General features: G+C 38.0%; 2 protein-coding genes across 2 annotated transcripts; both read left to right on the forward strand.

Annotated features, from left to right (window-relative positions):
* The first annotated feature begins 334 nt into the window (after positions 1 to 334).
* Positions 335 to 3,687, forward strand: LOC126679049 (protein STRICTOSIDINE SYNTHASE-LIKE 10-like). The gene is made up of 3 exons (XM_050373986.2): positions 335 to 761; positions 1,955 to 2,218; positions 2,849 to 3,687. Exons 1-3 carry the CDS (start codon positions 472 to 474, stop codon positions 3,417 to 3,419), a joined length of 1,125 nt encoding a protein of 374 aa, XP_050229943.1. The 5' UTR covers positions 335 to 471; the 3' UTR covers positions 3,420 to 3,687.
* Positions 3,688 to 5,795: 2,108 nt separating this feature from the next.
* On the forward strand, positions 5,796 to 7,496 carry LOC126678355 (uncharacterized). The gene has a single exon (XM_050373259.1). It carries the CDS (start codon positions 5,796 to 5,798, stop codon positions 7,494 to 7,496), a length of 1,701 nt encoding a protein of 566 aa, XP_050229216.1.
* Positions 7,497 to 21,625: the final 14,129 nt, after the last annotated feature.

The following is a 21,625-nucleotide window of genomic DNA, read 5'->3' on the forward strand; positions in this document are numbered from 1 at the left end:
AAATCTTTTCCAGATCCGAAGTCAGCCATAAACTTGCGCGAGCGGCCCTCGGACCTCGCTCTGCTCACAACATTTCACCAGCCCGTTAGTCTTAATGGCATAATAGGTCCGTTTTGGGTTCATTAGTAATATTTTTTATCTATCCGAACATTATGGCCAATGTATTCTTCGCTATATACGTTAGGGGTGTATTTGACCCTTTTCTCTTAATAAAAATATACAATAGGCTTTTATTCCTTTTCTCATGAAAAAAAAAATCTTAATTTTATTCTCAATTTTATAAAACCTTGAAAAGGACAAACTTAAAACAACAAAATTGTCGATAACAAAAAAACAACAAAACTGAAAATTACACAAGCATTTCCATTTCCATTTCCACAATGTGAGCAAAGAAATAGTCAAAATCATATAGTAATTTTTTTGCCTGAATTAAAACTAGATAAGCACAACAAACACTGAAAAAAAAAAGCCATGAACAGAAATTTGACAGTAGGTGCAGCAGCAGCAGCTACGCTAGTGGCAATCCTCTCGATAATCATAACGAATCCCAACAACATATTTGCACCACCTCCTATACCTTCATCTAATGACAATCTCCACTCTGCTAAAATCGTTCCGGTGACCGGAGCTGTAGGACCGGAGAGCATTGTTTTTGATGCAAATGGAGAAGGACCCTACACTGGTGTTGCTGATGGTAGAATCCTCAAGTGGCAAGCAGATCCCCTCGGCTGGGTTGAATTCGCTGTCACTTCTTCTAATAGGTAATTTGCCCATCTGGGCCACTTTTTTTTGTTGTTGATCATCTTCAGTAATTACTTAATTGGAAAATTATATAAAAACAAACTGTTGTGCCATTTTATTTGCGCACAAAGGTCGCGGGTTCGAACCCCGGCTACGCCCTTTCTTAATATGGATTGGTTGAGGTTGGATTGCTGGCCTATAGCACGGAATTACCAGGTATGTGGGATTGCAGGCGGTCCACATCCCGGGGTTTGACAATGATATTGAGTTTCGGCTCACTAGAGTGAGTCCTCGTCACAAAAAAAAAATTGTCTATGGAAATGCTTTTTGACTTGTTGTTAATATGAGTTGATGCAACAGTTGTTTGAGATAAACTCGCTAACAGTCTTAACTTAATTTCGGAAGTTAAGAACTTAATATAGAGATGTAACTAAAGGTTGCACAATCAGCTTGAAGTTGACTTTCAGAGAGAAGTTAGGAAGTGAGTTATCATAAAAAGGGGATGTAATTTTTGAATGGTGTTCATCTGATGCATGCTAGAAGTTTACGGACAAGTCTATTTTTGCAGCTTGACGATAAAAATAAATCCTAGGGTTGTGTTTCACTTGCATTCGGATAAGATACGGAACTTGAAAGGCGAATGGGACAAGCCATTTTCAGTAGGCTCTCGTTAATCTATAGTGATAAATGGGGCTAGAATTAATAAAGATACATGTTAGTACCTTGTAAATCTTAGAATCGGCCGGTGAGATGATGGGGATAAGCCTCATGATCGAGAGGAAAACAGCCCAGATCACTAGTTAAGGCCCCTAAACGACCCTATATGTAACTTAAGTTGGTTCTTTCATTACGTGACTTGCATTGTACGTAGTTCTTTATCACACTATAGTTGATTTTAGATTACAACAATGAATGTTGATACGTACTGGTTTCCAATTTGTAACCAAAAATGGAATCCACAACTTTCTTCTGCCTTTCCCCTTCTCAAGAAATATGCTTAGAAAGTATGCATTTTGTTTGCCTTATAAGTTGTAGTTGCTATTTTGGTGTCTAATAGAAACAGGATCTGACAGTGGTAATACCTACTATATGTAAGTTGCATTATTTCGGTTACAAATGTAAATAAATTGCTGGATCATCTATTCTACTATCTTGTTTCGCATTACTGTGATATGCATCAATTTGACTGATGGTGAACATCTCAATGTGCAAGGAAGGAGTGCATTCGACCATTTGCACCAGAACTGGAGCATGTTTGTGGAAGGCCATTGGGACTGCGGTTCGATAAGAAAACTGGAAATCTCTACATTGCTGATGCCTATTTAGGTCTTCAAGTAGTAGGTCCAGATGGAGGCTTAGCAACTTCTGTAGTCTCTCAAGTTGAGGGTCATCCCTTTCGCTTCACCAATGATTTGGATATTGATGAGCAGGAGGATGTGATCTACTTCACAGATACCAGCAAAGTCTTTCAAAGAAGGTAAGTTTAATTTTAAAGCTAAGAAGTATCATTTGCAAACCTTTAAATCTGCCATATCTGAAAACTATTCAAATTAATACTGAATGTGTAAACCTACTGCATTTGAAAGCTGTACAGTGCATGAAAATGTAGGCTTGTCAAGAATTCTGACTTGGACCTGGTCATATATTGAAATCACGTAAATTGCCTGAACTTGCTTCATAGTTGAACTTGATCATTCTTGAGTTTAGTTGAGTGCAAAGTTCCTAATTCGGTTTTTAAACTGGATATCTGGATTTTGTTTAAAACACATAGAATAAACATGTAAAGTTATACTTTCATTAGAATTTCAGATAAGCAGAAAGGAAAATTTATATAATGGAGAAAAAATTACCTACAGAGGAGGCGCAATATTATGCTGAATATGCCTGAAGAACACTTTATCTCATTTCACCTTTCCTGCTAAGATAAATCGTTAACTGCATTTCGACCAAGTTCTGATGTTTAAAATTTGTTATTGCACTGAGAAGCTGTGTAAAAGCTATTTCCTATTTGTTTACTCTGAAGTTTTATTCTTCGACTCTTTTGAACTGAATATGGTTTTCTTTTTTACCTTCTCTGGTTTACTCCATTTTATCTTATTATTTGCAGGCAATTTATGGCAGCAGTTTTGGAATATGACAAGACCGGTAGGTTGCTAAAGTATGATAAGTCAAACAAGAACGTAACAGTCTTACTAGAAGGCCTGGCTTTTGCAAATGGTGTAGCTTTGAGCAAGGACCGCTCCTTTGTATTAGTAGCCGAAACCACTAGTTGTCAGCTAACAAGATATTGGCTTCATGGCCCTAATGCTGGAAAGGTAGATGTTTTTGCAAAGCTTCCGGGGTTCCCTGATAACATCAGAAGAAATTCAAAAGGGGAGTTTTGGGTAGCTTTGCATTCCAAAAAAGGACTTTTAGCTAAGCTGGTTTTGTCGAACCCATTGATCGGAAAGACACTATTGAAGTTTCCGTTTAGCTTTGTGCAACTGCATTCAATGTTAGTCGGAGGAAAGCCACATGCAGCTGCTATAAAGCTGAGTGAGGATGGAAAAGTTGTCGAGATTTTAGAAGATTCCGATGGCAAGACATTGAGGTTTATTAGTGAAGTGGAAGAGAAGGATGGAAAGCTTTGGATTGGGTCAGTTTTAATGCCGTTCCTTGGTATTCATTATTCGCACTAAATCTTGCAAATAAGTTTGAAGTCTAGTTTCTGTAGTGGACCAATTCGTTAAAATGCCGCCAAGCCACCATGACTTTATTGCAGCTCGTGCTGTTCATAACTAAGAATTGTTTTTTCTTTTCGTGCTTGCTACATCAAAAACTAAATCACAAGTTTTTGATAAAAAAAGTAGCCATGCTAGTAAGCTTTGTATTATGAATACTCTTACACTTTACAGGTGCTATTTTTGGATATATTTTCTAGTTCCATGAGCAGGTTGATGTACTCAATCTAGTTCCACTTGCTGGTGAAAATATTATCTGGCTAAGAGCACTTTTTATGCTAAATTTAGCATGAAAAAGTGGTAAAATGCTATAGATAGCATAGCATTTCAAATTTTACTACAATGCACGAAGTTAAAAAGAAATGTTATAATTATTTATTAAGATAATTATCTCTTAATTTTATTAATTGCTAATTATTTAATAATTTTTTAATTAAATATTTTAAACTAAAATTTATGTAACATTTTTTTAATTTATTAATGAGCTTTTCAAAAGATATAATTAAAAAATCGATGAATTATATAAAAATAAATTATTTAATTTTTTTATTATATTGATGTATGGTCTACTATTAAAAAATCAAATTGATGTTGTAAAATTAAATAGAAGCACAAAATTTAAAATGAAAAAAGTAAAAACAATAAAAAAATAGGTTAAAATAATAAATGCAAAAAATGACCGTGGTAAAATCGTAATTAATAGTGAATTGCTATTGGTTGTTGAATTTTAGCATATGCTATAGTCTATGCTAAATTTAGCACGTGATATAGCATATGCTAAATTTAGCACAAACTATAGCACTGTATTGGAAATGTATTTTAAGATTAAATGTTAAATTATGGCATTAGCACTTCATTTTACCATTGCATTGATGCTACTTTTTATGCTAAATTTAGCATGAAAAAGTGGTAAAATGCTATAGATAGCATAGCATTTTAAATTTTACTCCAATGCACAATGTTAAAAAGAAATGTTATAATTATTTATTAAGATAATTATCTCTTAATTTTATTAATTGCTAATTATTTAATAATTTTTTTAATTATATATTTTAAACTAAAATTTATGTAATATTTTTTTAATTTAATAATGATTCAAAAGATATAATTAAAAGAATCGATGAATTATATAAAAATAAATTATTTATTTTTTTTATTATATTGATGTATGGTCTACTATTAAAAAATCAAATCGATGTTGTAAAATTAAATAGAAGCACAAAATTTAAAATGAAAAAAGTAAAAAAAGTAAAAAAAGTAGGTTAAAATAATAAATGCAAAAAATGACCGTAGTAAAATTGTAATTAATAATGAATTGCTATTGGTTGTTGTATTTTAGCATATGCTATAGTCTGTGCTAAATTTAGCACGTGATATAGCATATGCTAAATTTAGCACAAACTATAGCACTGCATTGGAGATGTATTTTAAGATTAAATGCTAAATTATGGCATTAGCACTTCATTTTAGCATTGCATTGGAGATGCTGTAAATATTTTAGAATATCAAAATGTGTGATACAAAAGGCTCGTGACCACATGCTGACTCGATTATGAAATCATGGATTGAAGCCGAGTCCTTTCAATTACTTTTTCATCAAAGGGCTATTACTAAAATCAAAAATAAATTTTAGATTCATTAATATGATTTCTATGTTAATTTCATATTGTACTAATGAACTCCGGTTCAAGCGGTAAGGAGTGAGCTCCAAAACTCTGGAGGCCTTGGGTTCGAATTCCATCATGGCAAAAAAAAAATGGAAAATATGAAAGGCTAGAGATGGAGACTGATACCGACCTAAGAATATCCGAACTCCAAGCATCGCCTAGGAAACGCTATACTCGCCCACTAAGCACCCGAAAGGACCATCGCCCAGATGTGATACAAATATCGCCCATTTCTGTCTTAATCAAGACTCCGCCCGATCGGATATAAAGCTTACCTCGTCCACTTCGTTCCCTTATCTCCACTATCCGGGATAATCGGAGAACGTGCCTTAACCATCATCAGAAATCGTGGGACAAACCCACGATTTACCAGATGACAACTGCCATAAACTCACTATAAAAGGAAGCCGCAGAATGTTGAGAAAGGTACGCAGAAAATAGACTTAAACACTTCAACACTCACTTACTCACAAAAAACCCTTATTGACTTAAGCATCGGAGCGGCTTCCAGGCTAAACCAGCCGGAGGCCCTTTGAGCTTACATTCGTTATTTGTGCAGGAACACAGTACGGGCGACCCTTTCAGATCGACCTGTATCATTTGGTGCGGTGAGCGTGGAACTTATTAGTTTCGTCGTTCCTTATTTTTCAGACTTTGCTTTTCCATAATGGATCCCCCGGGAGATGATATCCCGCCAGCCACCAACAGAGGAGACGGGGAAACAGAACCGCCGGCCCTAAATTTGTTTCCCCCAGGCAGTGAAGAAGGAGAAACCAGTGATCCTCAGGCGATAAGACAGACGTCACCTCCAATTACCGGAGCGCCGAATGAAGAGCCAATCAGCAGCCAGGCGATGTTCAAAGCTTTCCTGGAGATCACCAGTTTACTCAAAGACATCAAACAGACAGTATCGCTGCAATCGCAAGAGCCCAAATCAACAAAATTATCCGCAGAAAAGTCGACGTCATCCTTAGATAAGGGAAAGGAACCGCTCGGACTAGAAAAGACGCCGGACAACTCTGCCCAGAGACAAAACGCCCCCATAACAATCCCGGACGAGGAACGGTGGATGGAAGAACAACATGCTCCCAAGGAAAGAGAAGAACGTCTGGAGGAAAAAGTACGTCAGGTCATGAGCAGGCTCGGGATAAGATGTGAAGACGTAGATATCTCCCTTCGGAGTGATTCACCCCTTGCAGATTTCATTATCTCTCACGAGTTCCCTGCTAAATTCAAGTATCCTCCAAATTTGGAATCTTATGATGGGACCGGTTGCCCCAAGAGTCATGTGCATAAATTCCAAGCAGTAATCAATGTTCAGACAAACCTGGATCATGTATTGTGCAAACTTTTTCCCACTACCCTGAAAGGTCTGGCACAGGAATGGTACCAAAGCTTGAAGCCGGGCTCGATACAAACATTCAAGCAATTCTCAGGGTTATTTCAGGCCAGATTCGTAGCATGCATCCCTCAAAAGAAGTTGTCCACGGACCTGCTAGCCATCATGCAAAGAGACGGAGAGACACTCAGGAAATATATAGAAAGGTTCAACAAGGAGGCGATGCAGATAGAAGAACTAAGTCAGGAGATCGCCTATACAGCATTGCTCAACGGGACCACTAATTCAGACCTGAGAAAAGAGTTGCTGGCTAAATCACCAAAATCGTTTACTACGTTGATGATCATCGCACATACACAAATCCGAGTGGATGACGGACAGAGAGAGATAAAGAACCGGCACGGACGGACAGAAGAACGAACATTCTCAGAAAGAAGAAATGGGGATAGATCGCCCATAGGAAAAAGGTTCGGGGAAAAAGGTAGCGACCGTTTCAGAAATAAGAGAAAAACGGACGAGGACAGGCGATACACCCCCCTGAACACAACCAGAACCAATGTATTATTTTGGGTAAAAGACAACCGGGAGAAGGTCAGGTGGCCAAGAAAAATGAATACCTCATCAGCCAACAAGAGGGACAACAACAAATACTGTGAATTCCACAGAGATAACGGTCACACCACCGATGAATGCTGGCACCTGAAGGAAGAAATAGAGAAATTAATAGAAAGAGGCTCCCTTTCCCAATTCGTGAAAAGGGGCGCTGAAACCAGGGAAATGGAAGCAGAAAGAAAAGAAGAGACCACCAGAAGACCTAGGCCGGACCCAGCAGGCGTGGTCAACGTAATAATGGGCGGATCAACCGGAGGAGACAGCAACACCACAAGAAAGAAAGCGGCTAGGACGGTCTATTCTGTCAGCCTAAGTGCACCAGAAACAAAGAAGTTTGAAGCATATCTTTTTCAGAAGGTGATAGCCATGGCTTATCACTCCCCCACGAAGACGCCCTGGTTGTCAAGGGGCGACTAAACAATTTCGAAGTATCTCGGATGCTCGTAGACACGGGAAGTTCGGTCAACATGATCACGATGGAAGTGTTTGGAAGGATCGGACTAAAGAAGGAAAGTTTGACACGAGTATCCACTCCATTGGTAGGACTCGGAGGCAAATCTGTACAGGTGGAAGGATCATTAGAGATAAGCATCCAACTGGGGGATGGAGAGATCTATAAAGAAGTCCGAGCAGAATTCATGGTAGTCAATATGGACTTCGCCTACAACACAATTCTGGGAAGGCCACTACTACACGACACGTGCGCATCCATTTGCGTGAGGTACTTACTGATGAAAATCCCGACCAGGGAAGGCGATGCGGAAGTCAGAGGATGTCAAAAATCAGCAAGAGAGGCATACTTTACGGCCCTCAAAAAGGTTCACGTAACTTTGCCGGTGTTAACAATGGAACCTCCAGAAAGGACAGAGAAGGCAGAACATTATGGGCGAACTACGAAGATAGAGCTATCCCCAGGAAAAGAGATAGTGGTCGGAGATGAGCTGGAGGAAGGGACCAAGCGGTCTCTGACAGAAAATCTCAGAGCACTGGGAGACTCCTTTGCCTGGACAACAGACGAACTGATCGGAGTAAACCCGGATGTCATATGCCATCGGTTAAACATAGCGGCCGACTCAAAGCTCGTGGTACAAAAGAAAAGAAGACACTCACCCAAAAAACAGCTAGCCATCGCAGAAGAAATCGCCAAGTTGAAGGAAGCAAACGTGATCAAAGATGCTTATTACCCAAAATGGGTGGCCAACGTGGTGATGGTGAAAAAGTCCAACGGCACTTATCGAATGTGTGTAGACTTCACAGATCTAAACAAGGCATGTCCTAAAGACAGTTTCCCATTGCCAAGCATCGATCAATTAGTGGACTCCACGGCGGGCCACGCCCTATATGCGTTCTTGGACGCCAAAGCAGGATACCATCAAATACCCATGGCATCAGAAGACCAGGAAAAAACGGCTTTCGTAACGGACCAGGGGTTATTTTGTTATAAAATGATGCCATTCGGCTTAAAACACGCAGGAGCCACATATCAGCGGTTGGTGAACTTCATATTCAGAGATCAGATTGGAAAACACATGGAAGTTTATGTGGATGACATGATTATTAAGAGCGTCAGGACTGAAGACCATCCAGCGGATGTGAAGGTAGTCTTAGAAACGCTGAAAAAATACCAATTAAAGCTAAATCCGGAGAAGTGTGTATTTAGAGTACCAGCAGGAAAATTCTTGGGATACATGGTCTCCCAGCGTGGGATTGAAGCCAACCCAGATAAAATTGAAGCAGTCCTGAAAGTGGCACCACCCCGGAGCATACACGAAGTCCAGAAACTCAACGGCCGGATCACGGCCCTAGGTCGATTCATGTCCTGCTCGGCAAAACGATGCTTGCCTTTCTTCAAAACCCTGAAGCAGATCAAGAACTTCACATGGATAGCAAAATGCCAACAGGCGTTCGAGGAATTGAAAAGCTTCCTCTCGTCACCCCCACTTTTGGCGAGACCAGATCCGGGCGACGTGTTATATTTATATATCTCTTGCTCGGACGAAACAATAGCAGGAGTATTGGTATCGGAAAAAGAAGGAGAACAATACCCGATCTACTACATTAGCAAAGTGCTCAGAGATGCAGAGCTAAGATACCCAAAGTTGGAGAAGCTGGCGCTATGTGTATACACCGCCACCATCAAGCTCCGACATTACTTCAAAGGACACCAAGTCATTGTACGGACCGACCAACCATTACGGAAAATCCTCCAGAAGGCAGAGACAAGTGGACGCATAGCAGAATGGGCTGTCAAAATAGGAAGCTTGGGCGTTATCTATGAAGCTCGGAAAGCACTGAAGGCTCAAGCACTAGCCGACTTCTTCGCAGAATTAACATTCAAGGAACCCATGGAGAACAAAACGACTCCCTGGGAGATACACGTCGATGGAGCAGTTTGCGGAGAAGGAGCGGGTATCGGAGTCGTGCTCAAAGGATCGGGGAGAGTCCAAATGGAATACTCAGCAAGACTCGAATTTCCAGCTTCCAACAATGTTGCGGAATATGAGGCGCTGATAACAGGGTTGCAATTGTGCGAGGAACTCAATATCTCCGAAGTCCAGATCTATAGTGATTCACAATTGGTCGTGAACCAAGTCTCAGGGAACTTCGAGGTAAAAGAAGCTACACTGAAGAAATGCGCCAAGCAAGCCAAAACCTTCTTTGCCAATAATGGGCGATCTTGGTCATTACAGCAAATACCTAGAGCAATGAATGGAAGATCAGACGAATTGGCAAAGTGGGCAGCAACAAAGAATTACGGTTCAATGAGAAACATCCCTCATGAAATCAAACGACAGCCTAGCTTCCAAGAAGAAATTGAAGAAGGCGAAGTACTGATGGTAGAAGGAGAAGAAACCTGGATGACTCCCCTCACAGCATACTTAGCTAATGGAATACTTCCTGAGGATAGAAAGGAAGCCAAAAGAATAGTGATACTATCATCAAAGTTCGGAATATACAATGGCCAGCTGTACAAACGGTCATTCACCCATCCCTGGCTAAGATGTGTGAACAAAGAAGAAGTAGAGTACATCATAAAAGAATTACATGAGGGGACATGCGGAGCACATGATGGAGTATCAACACTGGTCAGGAAAGCCCTGTTATAAGGCTATTATTGGCCCACAATGAAAGAACAAGCTACAACGCTAGTAAGAGGATGCTGGCCTTGCCAGCAACATGCTTTGATACCAAGAAAGCAAGCTTCAGAAATGAAACCGATCGGCAGTGCATGGCCCTTCGCCCAGTGGGGTATGGATATCCTGGGACCTCTCCCTTTGGCCACAGGACAGCGGAAGTTCCTAGTAGTGGCAATCGACCACTTCACTAAGTGGATAGAAGCAGAACCACTGGCAAAAATCACCCAGCAACGCATAACTAACTTTTTCTTTAGATCTATCTTGTGCAGGTTTGGAATACCGAAGGTGCTAATCACAGACAATGGAAAGCAGTTCGACTCAGCGAAATTCAGAAAGTTCTGTGCAGAATATCAAATCAATTTGAGGTTCACCTCGGTTTACCATCCACAATCAAATGGGCAAACCGAAGTGGCCAACAGGATTCTACTGGCCGAACTAAAAAGAAGATTAGACGAATACAAAGGAAGATGGGTAGAAGAACTCTACAGCGTCCTATGGAACTACCGTACCACCCCTAGGGAATCAACGGGCGAAACTCCATTCGCCCTAGCTTATGGAACGGAGGCTGTAATTCCTGTAGAGATCGGCGCACCCACACCAAGGACAGAGGACAACCAGCTAAACTTAGAAGAAAACGAAGAAGAGCTCAGGAACAATCTGGATCTCTTGGTTGAAAAAATCAACAGATCAGATATCAGGATGGAAGCCTACAGACAAAAGATGGCCAAACATTTCAACAGCCATGTGAAGAAAAGAAAATTCAAACTAGGCGACCTCGTCATGCGAAAGACCGAAGTCAAAAAAGGAGAGGCAGGAAGCGGAAAACTGCAACCAAACTAGGAAGGACCTTACACCATCAGCGAGGTCATTAAGGAAGGAACATTCAAGCTCACTAACTCCATGGGAAGAATCATACCAAGGACATGGAACGCCAACAACTTGAGGAAAATTTAGCGACAATGGGTCACCATCTGACATGATCAGTTATTCCTCAAAAATTAACATAATTAGTCAAGCGATGTTTAGTTTCAATATTGTATTTCAATTTCTCCAAGTGATATTTAATCACAGCATTGTGTTTCAATTTCCACAAGTGATATTTCATCACGGTATTGTATTTGAATTTCTGCAAGTATTTTAATTTACCCTTGCTCGGACAAGGAATTTCCACAAATATCGTCTCTTTACCATAATTACTGATTATTTAAAATATTTCCAAAGAGGAGAACTGACGAGTTCATTCCCAAAAAGGAAAACACACGGTCAAAATATATACCGCCCAAAATAAAGAGAACACAAAAACTAGCCATCTCAAATACAAAGGGTGCAAAAAAAAATATATATATTAAAAAGAGGGTAAAATACGCCCCACAAAAAATTACAAGGGAAAAATAAAATTCCTAACAAAAGAAAGTATACAAATGTACAAAGTACATAACAAAAAAAAAGGGGGGGAAAGGAGGGGCTCCTAAAGCTTCACATCCTCAGTCTTCTCAGGGACAGCTCCCTTAACCACCTCGGAAGCAGCGGGGTCAGATAATGCTTCCTGCGAATTCCGCCCAACTGAAGAAGCAGCGACAACAATGTTGCCAGACCGGGTAGGAGAAGGGACGTCGGCTAGACTAAGAGGATCGGCCCCGGGAAGAATAGAATCCAAATCAGAGGGCCTATCCAATAACTCTAGAGCAGCATAAGGGCGCTCAGAAGAAATAATCAAACCGAAGTCCTTCTCCTCAGGACTACCTCCCAAACCAGGAACGAGTGGCTCCTCGCCAGCCTTAGCAGGTTTCTTGGCCTCTTGGGCAGACTGCTCAGCGACCTCCGCAACGCTTCCACCCTTTTCAGACTTGATGGAGACAAACAAGTCTTCAGGGGAATCTGGCTCGCTCTCGCTATTGAACCCAGAAGGAAAGCCGTACAAAAAGTCAATGTCACCATCAAGATGACGCTCTAAGTAAGTACCCACAATGGCCTCAGTAAAATCAGTCAGGTCATTGGCCAGCTGGGCGGTATTGCGGCGACGCCTTTCCTTCTCACGAGTCAGTCGACCCCGCTTCAAATAAAGCTTCTTCTCAGCAGCAGACACCTTCTCAGTAAGAGCCAGGACGGTGGTGTCAAACTCCTTTTTCAGCTCCTCATAATCACTTCCCTTGATCACCACCTCCGCCGATAAACTCTTATTCTCCTTTTTGAGGCGGGCGACCTCGGCAGATAGCGCTTGCTGCTGTTTAACGGCACTCTCCCTTTCTTTAGACAACCGATCCACATCGGCGAGAAGAGAGTTTTGCTTAGGAGCACATCCGCCGTGCTCAGTTCGAAGGGAGTCATACTTCCCCTTCAAAAGCTTGTACTCAGCCTTCAGCTTGACTAGCATATCCTCGTCATTCAGACGATTTGCACGATATTGGCGGAGGGCGAAATCGGTCTGGAAACAAAATAAAATAAAATGAAGTCAATAATAATAAAAAGAAAAAGGAGAAGAGGAGAAAAAAGGGACGAGAATAATCACCCTTAGCAGGCCGGTAAAACAGTCGTCGATCAGCACGTCGTCCGGCCTCTTCAAATAATAATCAACATCAGAAGGGCAGCAAGAACCCCTAAAGATGTCAGCCGCAACAGCCGGACAACGGCTAGTGGCCTCCATCCCATATTTTTGAAGGATGAGGTCGACCTGAGTCACCATGACGTCCTTCCGAGGCTTCTTCATGGAAGGACCCTCCTCAGCGACATCCTCGCCCCCAGAAGAAGGAGCTCGCCTCTTCGAGCCCGAAGAAGCAATCATAACAGCTTGAGGAGGAGGAGGAATGGACTTGGACTTCTTCTCCTTCAGGGGAACCTCCACTTTGTTCTTCCCTTTACCAGTATAGGAGGGAACAGCAGCAGAAGGAGGGCTCAGGACAGGCTCCCTAATTGCAAAACCAGGAAGCACCACCCTGGAAGTAGCGGGAGGATTTGGGGCAGAGCCATCATCCTTCTGGGAGGAAGACAGCTTATCTCCAGTCTTTGAAGGGACGTGGCCCACCTTCTCTTGAGGCCCCTTCCCAGCCTCAGAAAGTTTTGCAGAGACAGCCTGTGCAAGAGCTTCCTTCTCCCGCACCTCTTTCTCTCGACGAGCTCTTCTATCCTCCATAACTTTCTGTTGAAGCTCCTTGAAATTTGGCACTGAGAATTCCAAGAAAATAAACAAGTATCAGGAACTAAAAATCAGAATTCAAAGAGAATAAAAGCTTCATGGTACAAACAAGGTACCAGAAGAACTAAGGGGCATAGAGGAAATATTAAGGGGAGAAGAAAGAGGTGGTTCGCCCCCATCAGGAAACTCGCCCTCGTTTCTGGGCGAAGTTTCCTGTTTATCATCATCCTTCCTCTTCTTCTTCTTCCCCTTCTTGCCACTCCTTACTCTCCTGCTTCTCTTGGAAGCAACGCCTTGATCCCAGCCAAAATAATGATCAATAAGCTTCATCACATGAACCTTCTCGCCATCTCGGAGCAAAAGTAATGTCTCCTGATCATCCTTGTTCAACTTCACCTTGTCCAATTTCCTAGGACCTTCCAAAAATACATTGGGGATGGAGCCCCAACCCCCTTCCTGTTCAGCGATCACGAAGGAACCTTTCCACCGCTTTAAAGAATTGGGAAGGCCACAAAAGGGAGATCGGCCTGGTTGTAGATAAAAGAACTCATCACTTTTCTTCCTCCCAAGAGAATAAATCGCCTGAACAATTTCATAACCAACCGACCTCTTCAGATGGAGCCCACGAATGAAAATCCCCGTCAAGTGGCGATGGGCGTTAGGATGAAGTTGACCTAAAGGAATTTTAAAATGGTCAAAAACCATCTGTGTAAAGCCATCAAGTGGTAACCTCAAGCCCGCCTCAAAATCTTCTATAAATATCAATTGTTCGTCGTCGCCTAGGACTTGGTCAACAGCCGAACCTTCAGAAGGAATCCGGAGCCCGATGGTGGGGGGAATCTCGTACCTCGCCCTAATCCATACAAGGGCACTTTGACCAAGGACGATGGGCCACTCGGACAAAGGTTTTTTTATTGCCAGAGGACGTCCCAGGAGACGCTTTACGTTTTTTGGAAGCTTTACGTTTTTTCAAAACATAATCCTCCTCATCATCGCCCAACTCGCCCTCGTCATCATCAACACCAACCTCGCCTCCCGGTTCTCTATTACTAAGCCCTAAAGGCGCATCAATATCTTCCACAAGAGGCACGCCCTCCTCACTATCCGGAACCACCTTCTGAGATAACCTTTCCTCATCAGAACTCAAATCAACCAGCACCGCAAGAGGAGTAGGATAAGGAGAACCACTAGAAGCGCCCCCAGAAGAAGAAGAAGGAGAAGAAGTAGTAGAGGAAACCTCGGAAAAAGACATCCTAAAAGCACTAACTGAAGAATAGAGCAGAAAATAAAAAGAACACTAGAAGAAAAGCAAAGAGGGCTAAGTCACTTACTGATGGAAGAAGAAAATCTGGCGCTATATAACTCGAAGAAAGCCTGTTTAGAAAAGATGATTAGCAATGGTGAAGGAATTAGACAAAACAGAGAGCAAGAATAAAAATTAAAATGGGAAACCAATACCTCTTTTATATGTCAAGTCAGAAATAGGGCACTCAAGTACCTAGTTGCAGGGAACTCCTCGAAATTATCAATCAATTAATGAAAAAAACCCAAAGGTTGCGTTGTTTTATATGCCAAAAGACGCTTGAAATTCGTAACTGCTGAAGGAAACGTTCGAAATTCAAATAATCTCGAGAAATCCGGGAATTCGAATTTTGAAAATTGGCGCTTCAAGTCTTTGACTAAGCGAGATCATTAAGGGGGGGGGGGACATCTGATACCGACCTAAGAATATCCGAACTCCAAGCATCGCCTATGAAACGCTATACTCGCCCACTAAGCACCCGAAAGGACCATCGCCCAGATGTGATACAAATATCGCCCATTTCTGTCTTAATCAAGACTCCGCCCGATCAGATATAAAGCTTACCTCGTCCACTTCGTTCCCTTATCTCCACTATCCGGGATAATCGGAGAACGTGCCTTAACCATCATCAGAAATCGTGGGACAAACCCACGATTTACCAGAAGACAACTGCCATAAACTCACTATAAAAGGAAGCCGCAGAATGTTGAGAAAGGTACGCAGAAAATAGACTTAAACACTTCAACACTCACTTACTCACAAAAAACCCTTATTGACTTAAGCATCGGAGCGGCTTCTAGGCTAAACCAGCCGGAGGCCCTTTGAGCTTACATCCGTTATTTGTGCAGGAACACAGTACGGGTGACCCTTTCAGATCGACCTGTATCAGAGACTATACACTATAGAAACAAGACAAAAAACTGTACAAGTCGAAGGCAGCATCGTCCGGCTATAAGCAACAGGGTGATTAAGTGATATACACACGCCAACGACGAGATAATGGTTGTTTGTAAATATTAGTTGTAAATAATTAAGGTAAAAATTATAAATCCCTCAAAAGTATTATGGTGTTATATTTTTACCTCATAATTTTCATTTTGGCAATAATCTCTCAAAAAAATAAAAAACTTTACATAAATCTCTCATAACCCAAACTAAACTAAACAATAAAATAAATAAGACATATTTGCCCCTTTATCATAAAATTATACAGATCTGGATGAGTGATCTCGCTGCCGATGAAAACTTTAACAACGATGCTGTTATCGGTTTCGAAAGAAGTTAAGGTGATGATGATGCAATGACCTGGGCTTAGCGTTTCAATTTTAGTACCGAAAACGATTTTGCGGAGATAGTTGATTGTGTAAAGGCCGAGAGGATAGGTTGACGGAGAGCGACGGTGCTGCAGCGGTGGTTGTGAGAGCAGTGAGAGAGTTGCTGCCGTGGTGGTGGTTACAACTGTTTTGAGAGCGGCAGTTGCGTGAAAAAGAGAGGCGATAGCTATAAGAACTGAAATGAAGTCGTCATTGAGCGAAACAGAGAAATGAAAAAAAAACTTTTTGCTGTTAAATGGGAAATTGAAGTACTGAAAGATAATCAAAATAAAAAAATTTTAAGAATGAGAATCATTTTGTTATTTTATTAAACAATTGATACTAGTTTTTTACAACCGAATCAAATGGGATATTTGATGATTATCAATAATTGTACTTAAATAAAAAAAATTGCAATGAAGCTTTATAATATGCTTTATAATTTAAGGATTAAATGCAAATTCATACACAAACGTTGACCTAATTTACAGTTGCAACATAAACTTTTAAACTTGGCAATGTCGGTAATGAACTTTGCACTTTTGGACAATCGATGCACCGATTATATTTTAGGACAATTTTGCTGAGTTGGAAGTCGGAATTCCAATTAGGCCGAGAAGTTGGAAAATAAACGATGTTTTGATTTGTCAAAAAGTAAAAATTGATGCCTGTTTTTGCCAAAATTTTAAAGTTAGTGTTGTAATTGCAAATTACGCTAAAATTCGTGATTTAATTTGCAAACGTACCAAATTACGTGGCAAATACTTAAAGTCATTGTGTCGGTATACGTGTTCTTTCCGCTTCCAACTCAGCAAAATTGTCCCGGAAAATAATCGATGTATCTATTTGCCAAAAGTGCAAAGTTCATTACCGACATTGAAAAGTTTAAAAGTTTATATTGTAATTGCAAATTAGGTAAAAGTTGGTGTATGAATTTGCATTTAATCCTAATATCAAAATGAGAATCAATTTAATAGCGACTTGTTGCAAACTGTTTCATTCTTATAATGCTTCATTTATTTACAAATAAATAAATTTGAATTTGTTGTCCCCTTTTTAAGGTGATGGTCACTACGAATGATCATAGTGTTACTTAAGTTTTTGTACTAAATTGTTAATATTTATATTGTTGAGATTAGCTCTGTTAGTAATTAAGATTTTTTTCATTCTTTGGATGGATAGTGGAGACATTGTGATTCTTAAATGTTTAAAATATTATAATTATAAAAAGAAGAAAATCAGGTCTACTTAGAAAACTACATGTCATAACAAGTACAGCAGATAACGTGAAAACTTGCAGGAGCATGTCTAAGAAAAAATAGTTCAGTATGTGGTACTATTTCAGGTTCACATACGGTTCACATCAAGTTACTTTTCAGTTTTATAGATTGTCATTTACATTTCACTTAAAAACAGTTATTCAATATTTAAAATAGATTATATCTTCAAATTCTCTCTATATAAAATGTCAGATAAGATTGCAAAGAACAGTAAGACATAATTTATTAAAAATTAAATTAAAGTAGCTCAGTTGATATAAGTTCACATACGGTTCACATCAAGTTCCTTTTTTAGTTTTATAGACTGTCAATTACATTTCACTATAAAACATTTATTCAATTCTTATAATAGACTATATTTTCAAATTCACTCTATAAAAAATCTCAAATAAGATCGTAAAGAGCAGTAATACAAAATTTATTAAAAATTAAATTAAAGTTAAGTTAATAGAGGTTCACATTAGGTTGGTTTCTGGTTTTATAAACTGTCAAATACATTTTAATTAAAATATTTATTCAATTATTATAATAGACTATGTCTCAAAATCTCTATATATGTAAATATAAGTTAAAATTGTAAAAAATTACAAAATAAATTTTATTCAAATTGAGTCAAGGTTGATATTAGGTTGATAAGTGGTTCATATTGAGTTTACATTAATCTTACATTCAATTCACTTTTAGTTTACTTTAAATTTACTTTCATTTCAAATCCAATAAAACCTTAGATAGTTATTTTCATATTATAATTAGTTTATTTGTCACTTTATAAATTATTTTAATATTATATAAAATTATAATAAATTAATTTAAATTAAGTTCATATTGAATTTACATTGAATTTATATTAAGTTTACTTAGAGTTCATATTTAGTTCAGTTTTAGTTAACATGCAGTTCACTTTATAAATTTAATTTTTATAGTTTAAATTAATTTTAAATTTATAATCAATTTATTCACTAAATACTAATTTAAACAAATTAAAATTAAAAAATTCTTTATGAAAAATTGAGGGACTGAATTATTTATATGAGACCTTCATTAAAAGTTTAAAATTAAAATTCTTCATTAAAACTCTTATTTCAATTTAGGTGGGATGTGTTAATAAAATAAAAAGTTTAAGAACCAAATAAATTATAAAACAAAACTTGGGAACCTTTTCACACATTTCATCATTTTTGTTTATCCTGTTCCTTTGGCAGGTACAAGTGTGCAGGTGCAGAAAAGAGCAACAACACCAGTGAAGAAGAAATTCTATTTTCAAATCCATTAGTCCAGATCTCAAAGACACAATTAAATCAAGCAACTTAAATATTTACCCCGCAAAGACTAATTGTTTTCAATGTGGATCTCCGACGACGACCATAACAGTAACAACAATAGCAAGCAGCGGCCGACTGGCATGTTCCGACTACAAATCTCAAATTTGAGTCATGGCAAGAAATCAATAAAGCACTAATGATGTTCTTACTTTTACTCTTCTTCTAATCACCATCGCTGCCATCATTAGGTCTCTTTAGATTGTATAAGTTATTAGAGATGATATTATTGATCCAATAGAAGAAGAGGACGCTGCAATTGCACACCCATTAGTATTAACATCAATACAATTGTTTGACCGCTGACAGTTTGACCTCCACCATCAATAACCCGACCACCGTCGGTCCGACCTCCACCATCAGAGATCCGACCACCGTCTATTCGGCCTCTACCACCGGAAATACGACCACATATATATCCTAACTCTCTAATTCTAATTTGTAAATAAGGGCATAAAAGGAATTAAATTATATTTAGGTATACTTGTAAACAAATTTTAAAAATTTAGAGATTGTTGCAAAAAAAAAAAAGTAAGTCACTAACATAAAAATTTCAAAAATGTGTGATATTATGTAATTTTCTCAATAATTAATGACATATACATGTGATTCCTAGCTGGAACATAGAAAAGTTGGCCAACCATATAATATGGTCCCTCTATTTTATACGTGTTTTTCGATCGGTCCTTAACTTTCACTTTCAATTTATCTAGTCCCTGTACTATCTATTTTTCTGATTTTTATATCCTTGAGTGGATGGAATAAGGAGAATGTGCCATACTCTCAGTTAAATATGACGTGTCAAAATAAAAAAAATAGTGTGGCTAAAATTTAAAGATCTATTATCATTTTTCCTTTATTTTCTTTCCGGAATTAATTTTTTTAAATCCGGCCATAAAACTCTTCTCCTCTGTCTCTCCTCCATTAATGAAGGAGAAGAAGCAGATCTCTTTTCCTCCATTAATGGAGGAGATGAGATCTGTTCGTCTCCTCCATTAATGGAGGAGAAGAACGCTGCGTCTCCTCCATTAATTGAGGAAACTCAACATGTCTCCTTCCTTTGAGGCCTACTAGGAGGAAAATAGCAGGTCTCCTTTTTTTGAGACCTGCTTGCCTCTCCTCCATTAATAGAAAGTAAGAAGGCCCCCACTTTTTTAGTGGTGGCTGGCCGGAGTGGGGTATGGTGGTGGTCGGAGTGCGAAAGGGCGAAGATTAAATTAAATAAGAAATTATGGGGGGGGGGGGGGTCCGAGGGAGAGAGGGAGCAGACGACATTAAAATCAAAATTACAGACTAATTTTATTTCAAAATAAAAATTAAATCTTGAAATAATTTGAAATTTAATTAAATTAAACAAAATGTTATGTGCTGGCCGACCAGAGTGGAGGAGAAAAAAGACAGCGACAGGACTAAAATTACGGCCTAAATTTTATTTTGGAATAAAAATTACATCTTAAAATAAATTGAAATTTAATGAAGTAATTGTAATTGTTAAATTAATTATAATTAGTTAATAAAAAATATTAATAGTATGTAAATATATATGAACATAGTAATGTAATTTAATTAATTTAATTTAAAATTTGTCTTTTATTTTATTTGTAGATTAAGTACAAGGGTTTAAATGTATTATAGACTAAATATAAGATTTTTAATATAATTTTTACTTTATTTTAAGAGCAAATTACTCTAAGGTACCTCACATTTGTCATAATCCACAGTTTGATACCCCTTGTATGAAAATCAAATGATTTGGTAGCTCAGTTTTGATTTTGTAAATTATAAGGCTCTTCTGTTAAATATAGGTACTCAATCGTTAACAGAATGAAATGTGAGGTACCAAATAGTTTACAAATGAGGTACCTAATCGTTTACATAATTGAAACTGAGGTACCAAATCGTTTAAATAATTAAAACTAAGGTACCAAATCGTTTGATTTCAAATTATTAACGGAACTAACAGAAGGATCTTATAGTTTACAAAATCAAAACTGAGGTATCAAATCGTTTGATTTTCAAACAAGAGGTACCAAACTGTAAATTATGATAAATGTGAGGTACCTTAGAATAATTTACTCTTATTTTAATGCTAAGATGTCATATTTTTTGTTTCCACACTCTGAATAACGGAGAGTGTGGTACACTCTCCAAATTCCATTCGTAAAAGGGCATTTTGACAAAAAAAAATGGTAAGTACGTACAGGGACAAGATAAATCAAAAGTGAAGGTTAAAGATCGACGGAAAAAGTATATAAAGTACAGAGATCTTAATATGGGTTTGGGTAAAAAAAATCTCATACTATCAAGTATATCACTTTTAGTATCTCTCAGTGAACCTAATTAAAAAAATAAATTCTAAAATTAGTACGGATAATATTATTTATTTCTGCTACTTTCCGATAACAATATTTTAGATAAAAAATTTATCTCAATTTTATAAACTACCACTGTTAGTGTGCAACATTTAAATATTTATGGAGTTTATTTTTATATTTTAAGTACACTAATGGAAAAAAAGATTAGAAACACTTTTTGGATATATTAATTCCAAAAGGATAAAATTCAAAGACTAAATTTCATATTTAATAAGAAAAACTTGCTTTGAAATTCTTCAAATATATTTTAATTCACACTTTGACCTCTTATATTTCAAAGTCGAATGATATCCTCCTTCACTTTTATTTCCGTCAACGATTGAGCACCTCCGTTCATTTTTAGTGTTAGTCAACTCAGTTAAAGTGTCAAATTAAAAAACATTAAATTTTTATTTAGTCATTAAATTTATATTTTAATATGCTTAAATAAAAAAATATATTATTATGAAATTTAGTGAGTTAACGACTTCAGTTTAATTTTTAATATTTTGTTTTTATTTTTGAAAATTATTTAAGTTTTAATACAATTTATAAATTTATGATTATTATTTATATTTGTTTCAAAAATAAGTTTGATGATTAAGTTGAAATTTTAGTATTTTTTTATTTAAGTAATTTGATTCATTTGTCTAATACCAAATGTGAATAGAGAGATTAAACTGTTGATAAAAATAAAAATAAAAATC

The sequence above is a fragment of the Mercurialis annua genome, linkage group LG4 (assembly GCF_937616625.2).
Source record: "Mercurialis annua linkage group LG4, ddMerAnnu1.2, whole genome shotgun sequence".
In the NCBI taxonomy this organism is placed as follows: Eukaryota; Viridiplantae; Streptophyta; class Magnoliopsida; order Malpighiales; family Euphorbiaceae; genus Mercurialis; species Mercurialis annua.

What these genes read in the sequence shown, in the direction of transcription:
- LOC126678355 (XM_050373259.1), top strand. Translation starts at nt 5,796, where the DNA reads ATGGATCCCCCGGGAGATGATATCCCGCCAGCCACCAACAGAGGAGAC.
- LOC126679049 (XM_050373986.2), top strand. Translation starts at nt 472, where the DNA reads ATGAACAGAAATTTGACAGTAGGTGCAGCAGCAGCAGCTACGCTAGTG. An exon ending in GCTGTCACTTCTTCTAATAG is followed by an intron (nt 762 to 1,954) that starts GTAATTTGCCCA and finishes TCAATGTGCAAG; the next exon opens with GAAGGAGTGCATTCGACCAT. An exon ending in AGCAAAGTCTTTCAAAGAAG is followed by an intron (nt 2,219 to 2,848) that starts GTAAGTTTAATT and finishes TATTATTTGCAG; the next exon opens with GCAATTTATGGCAGCAGTTT.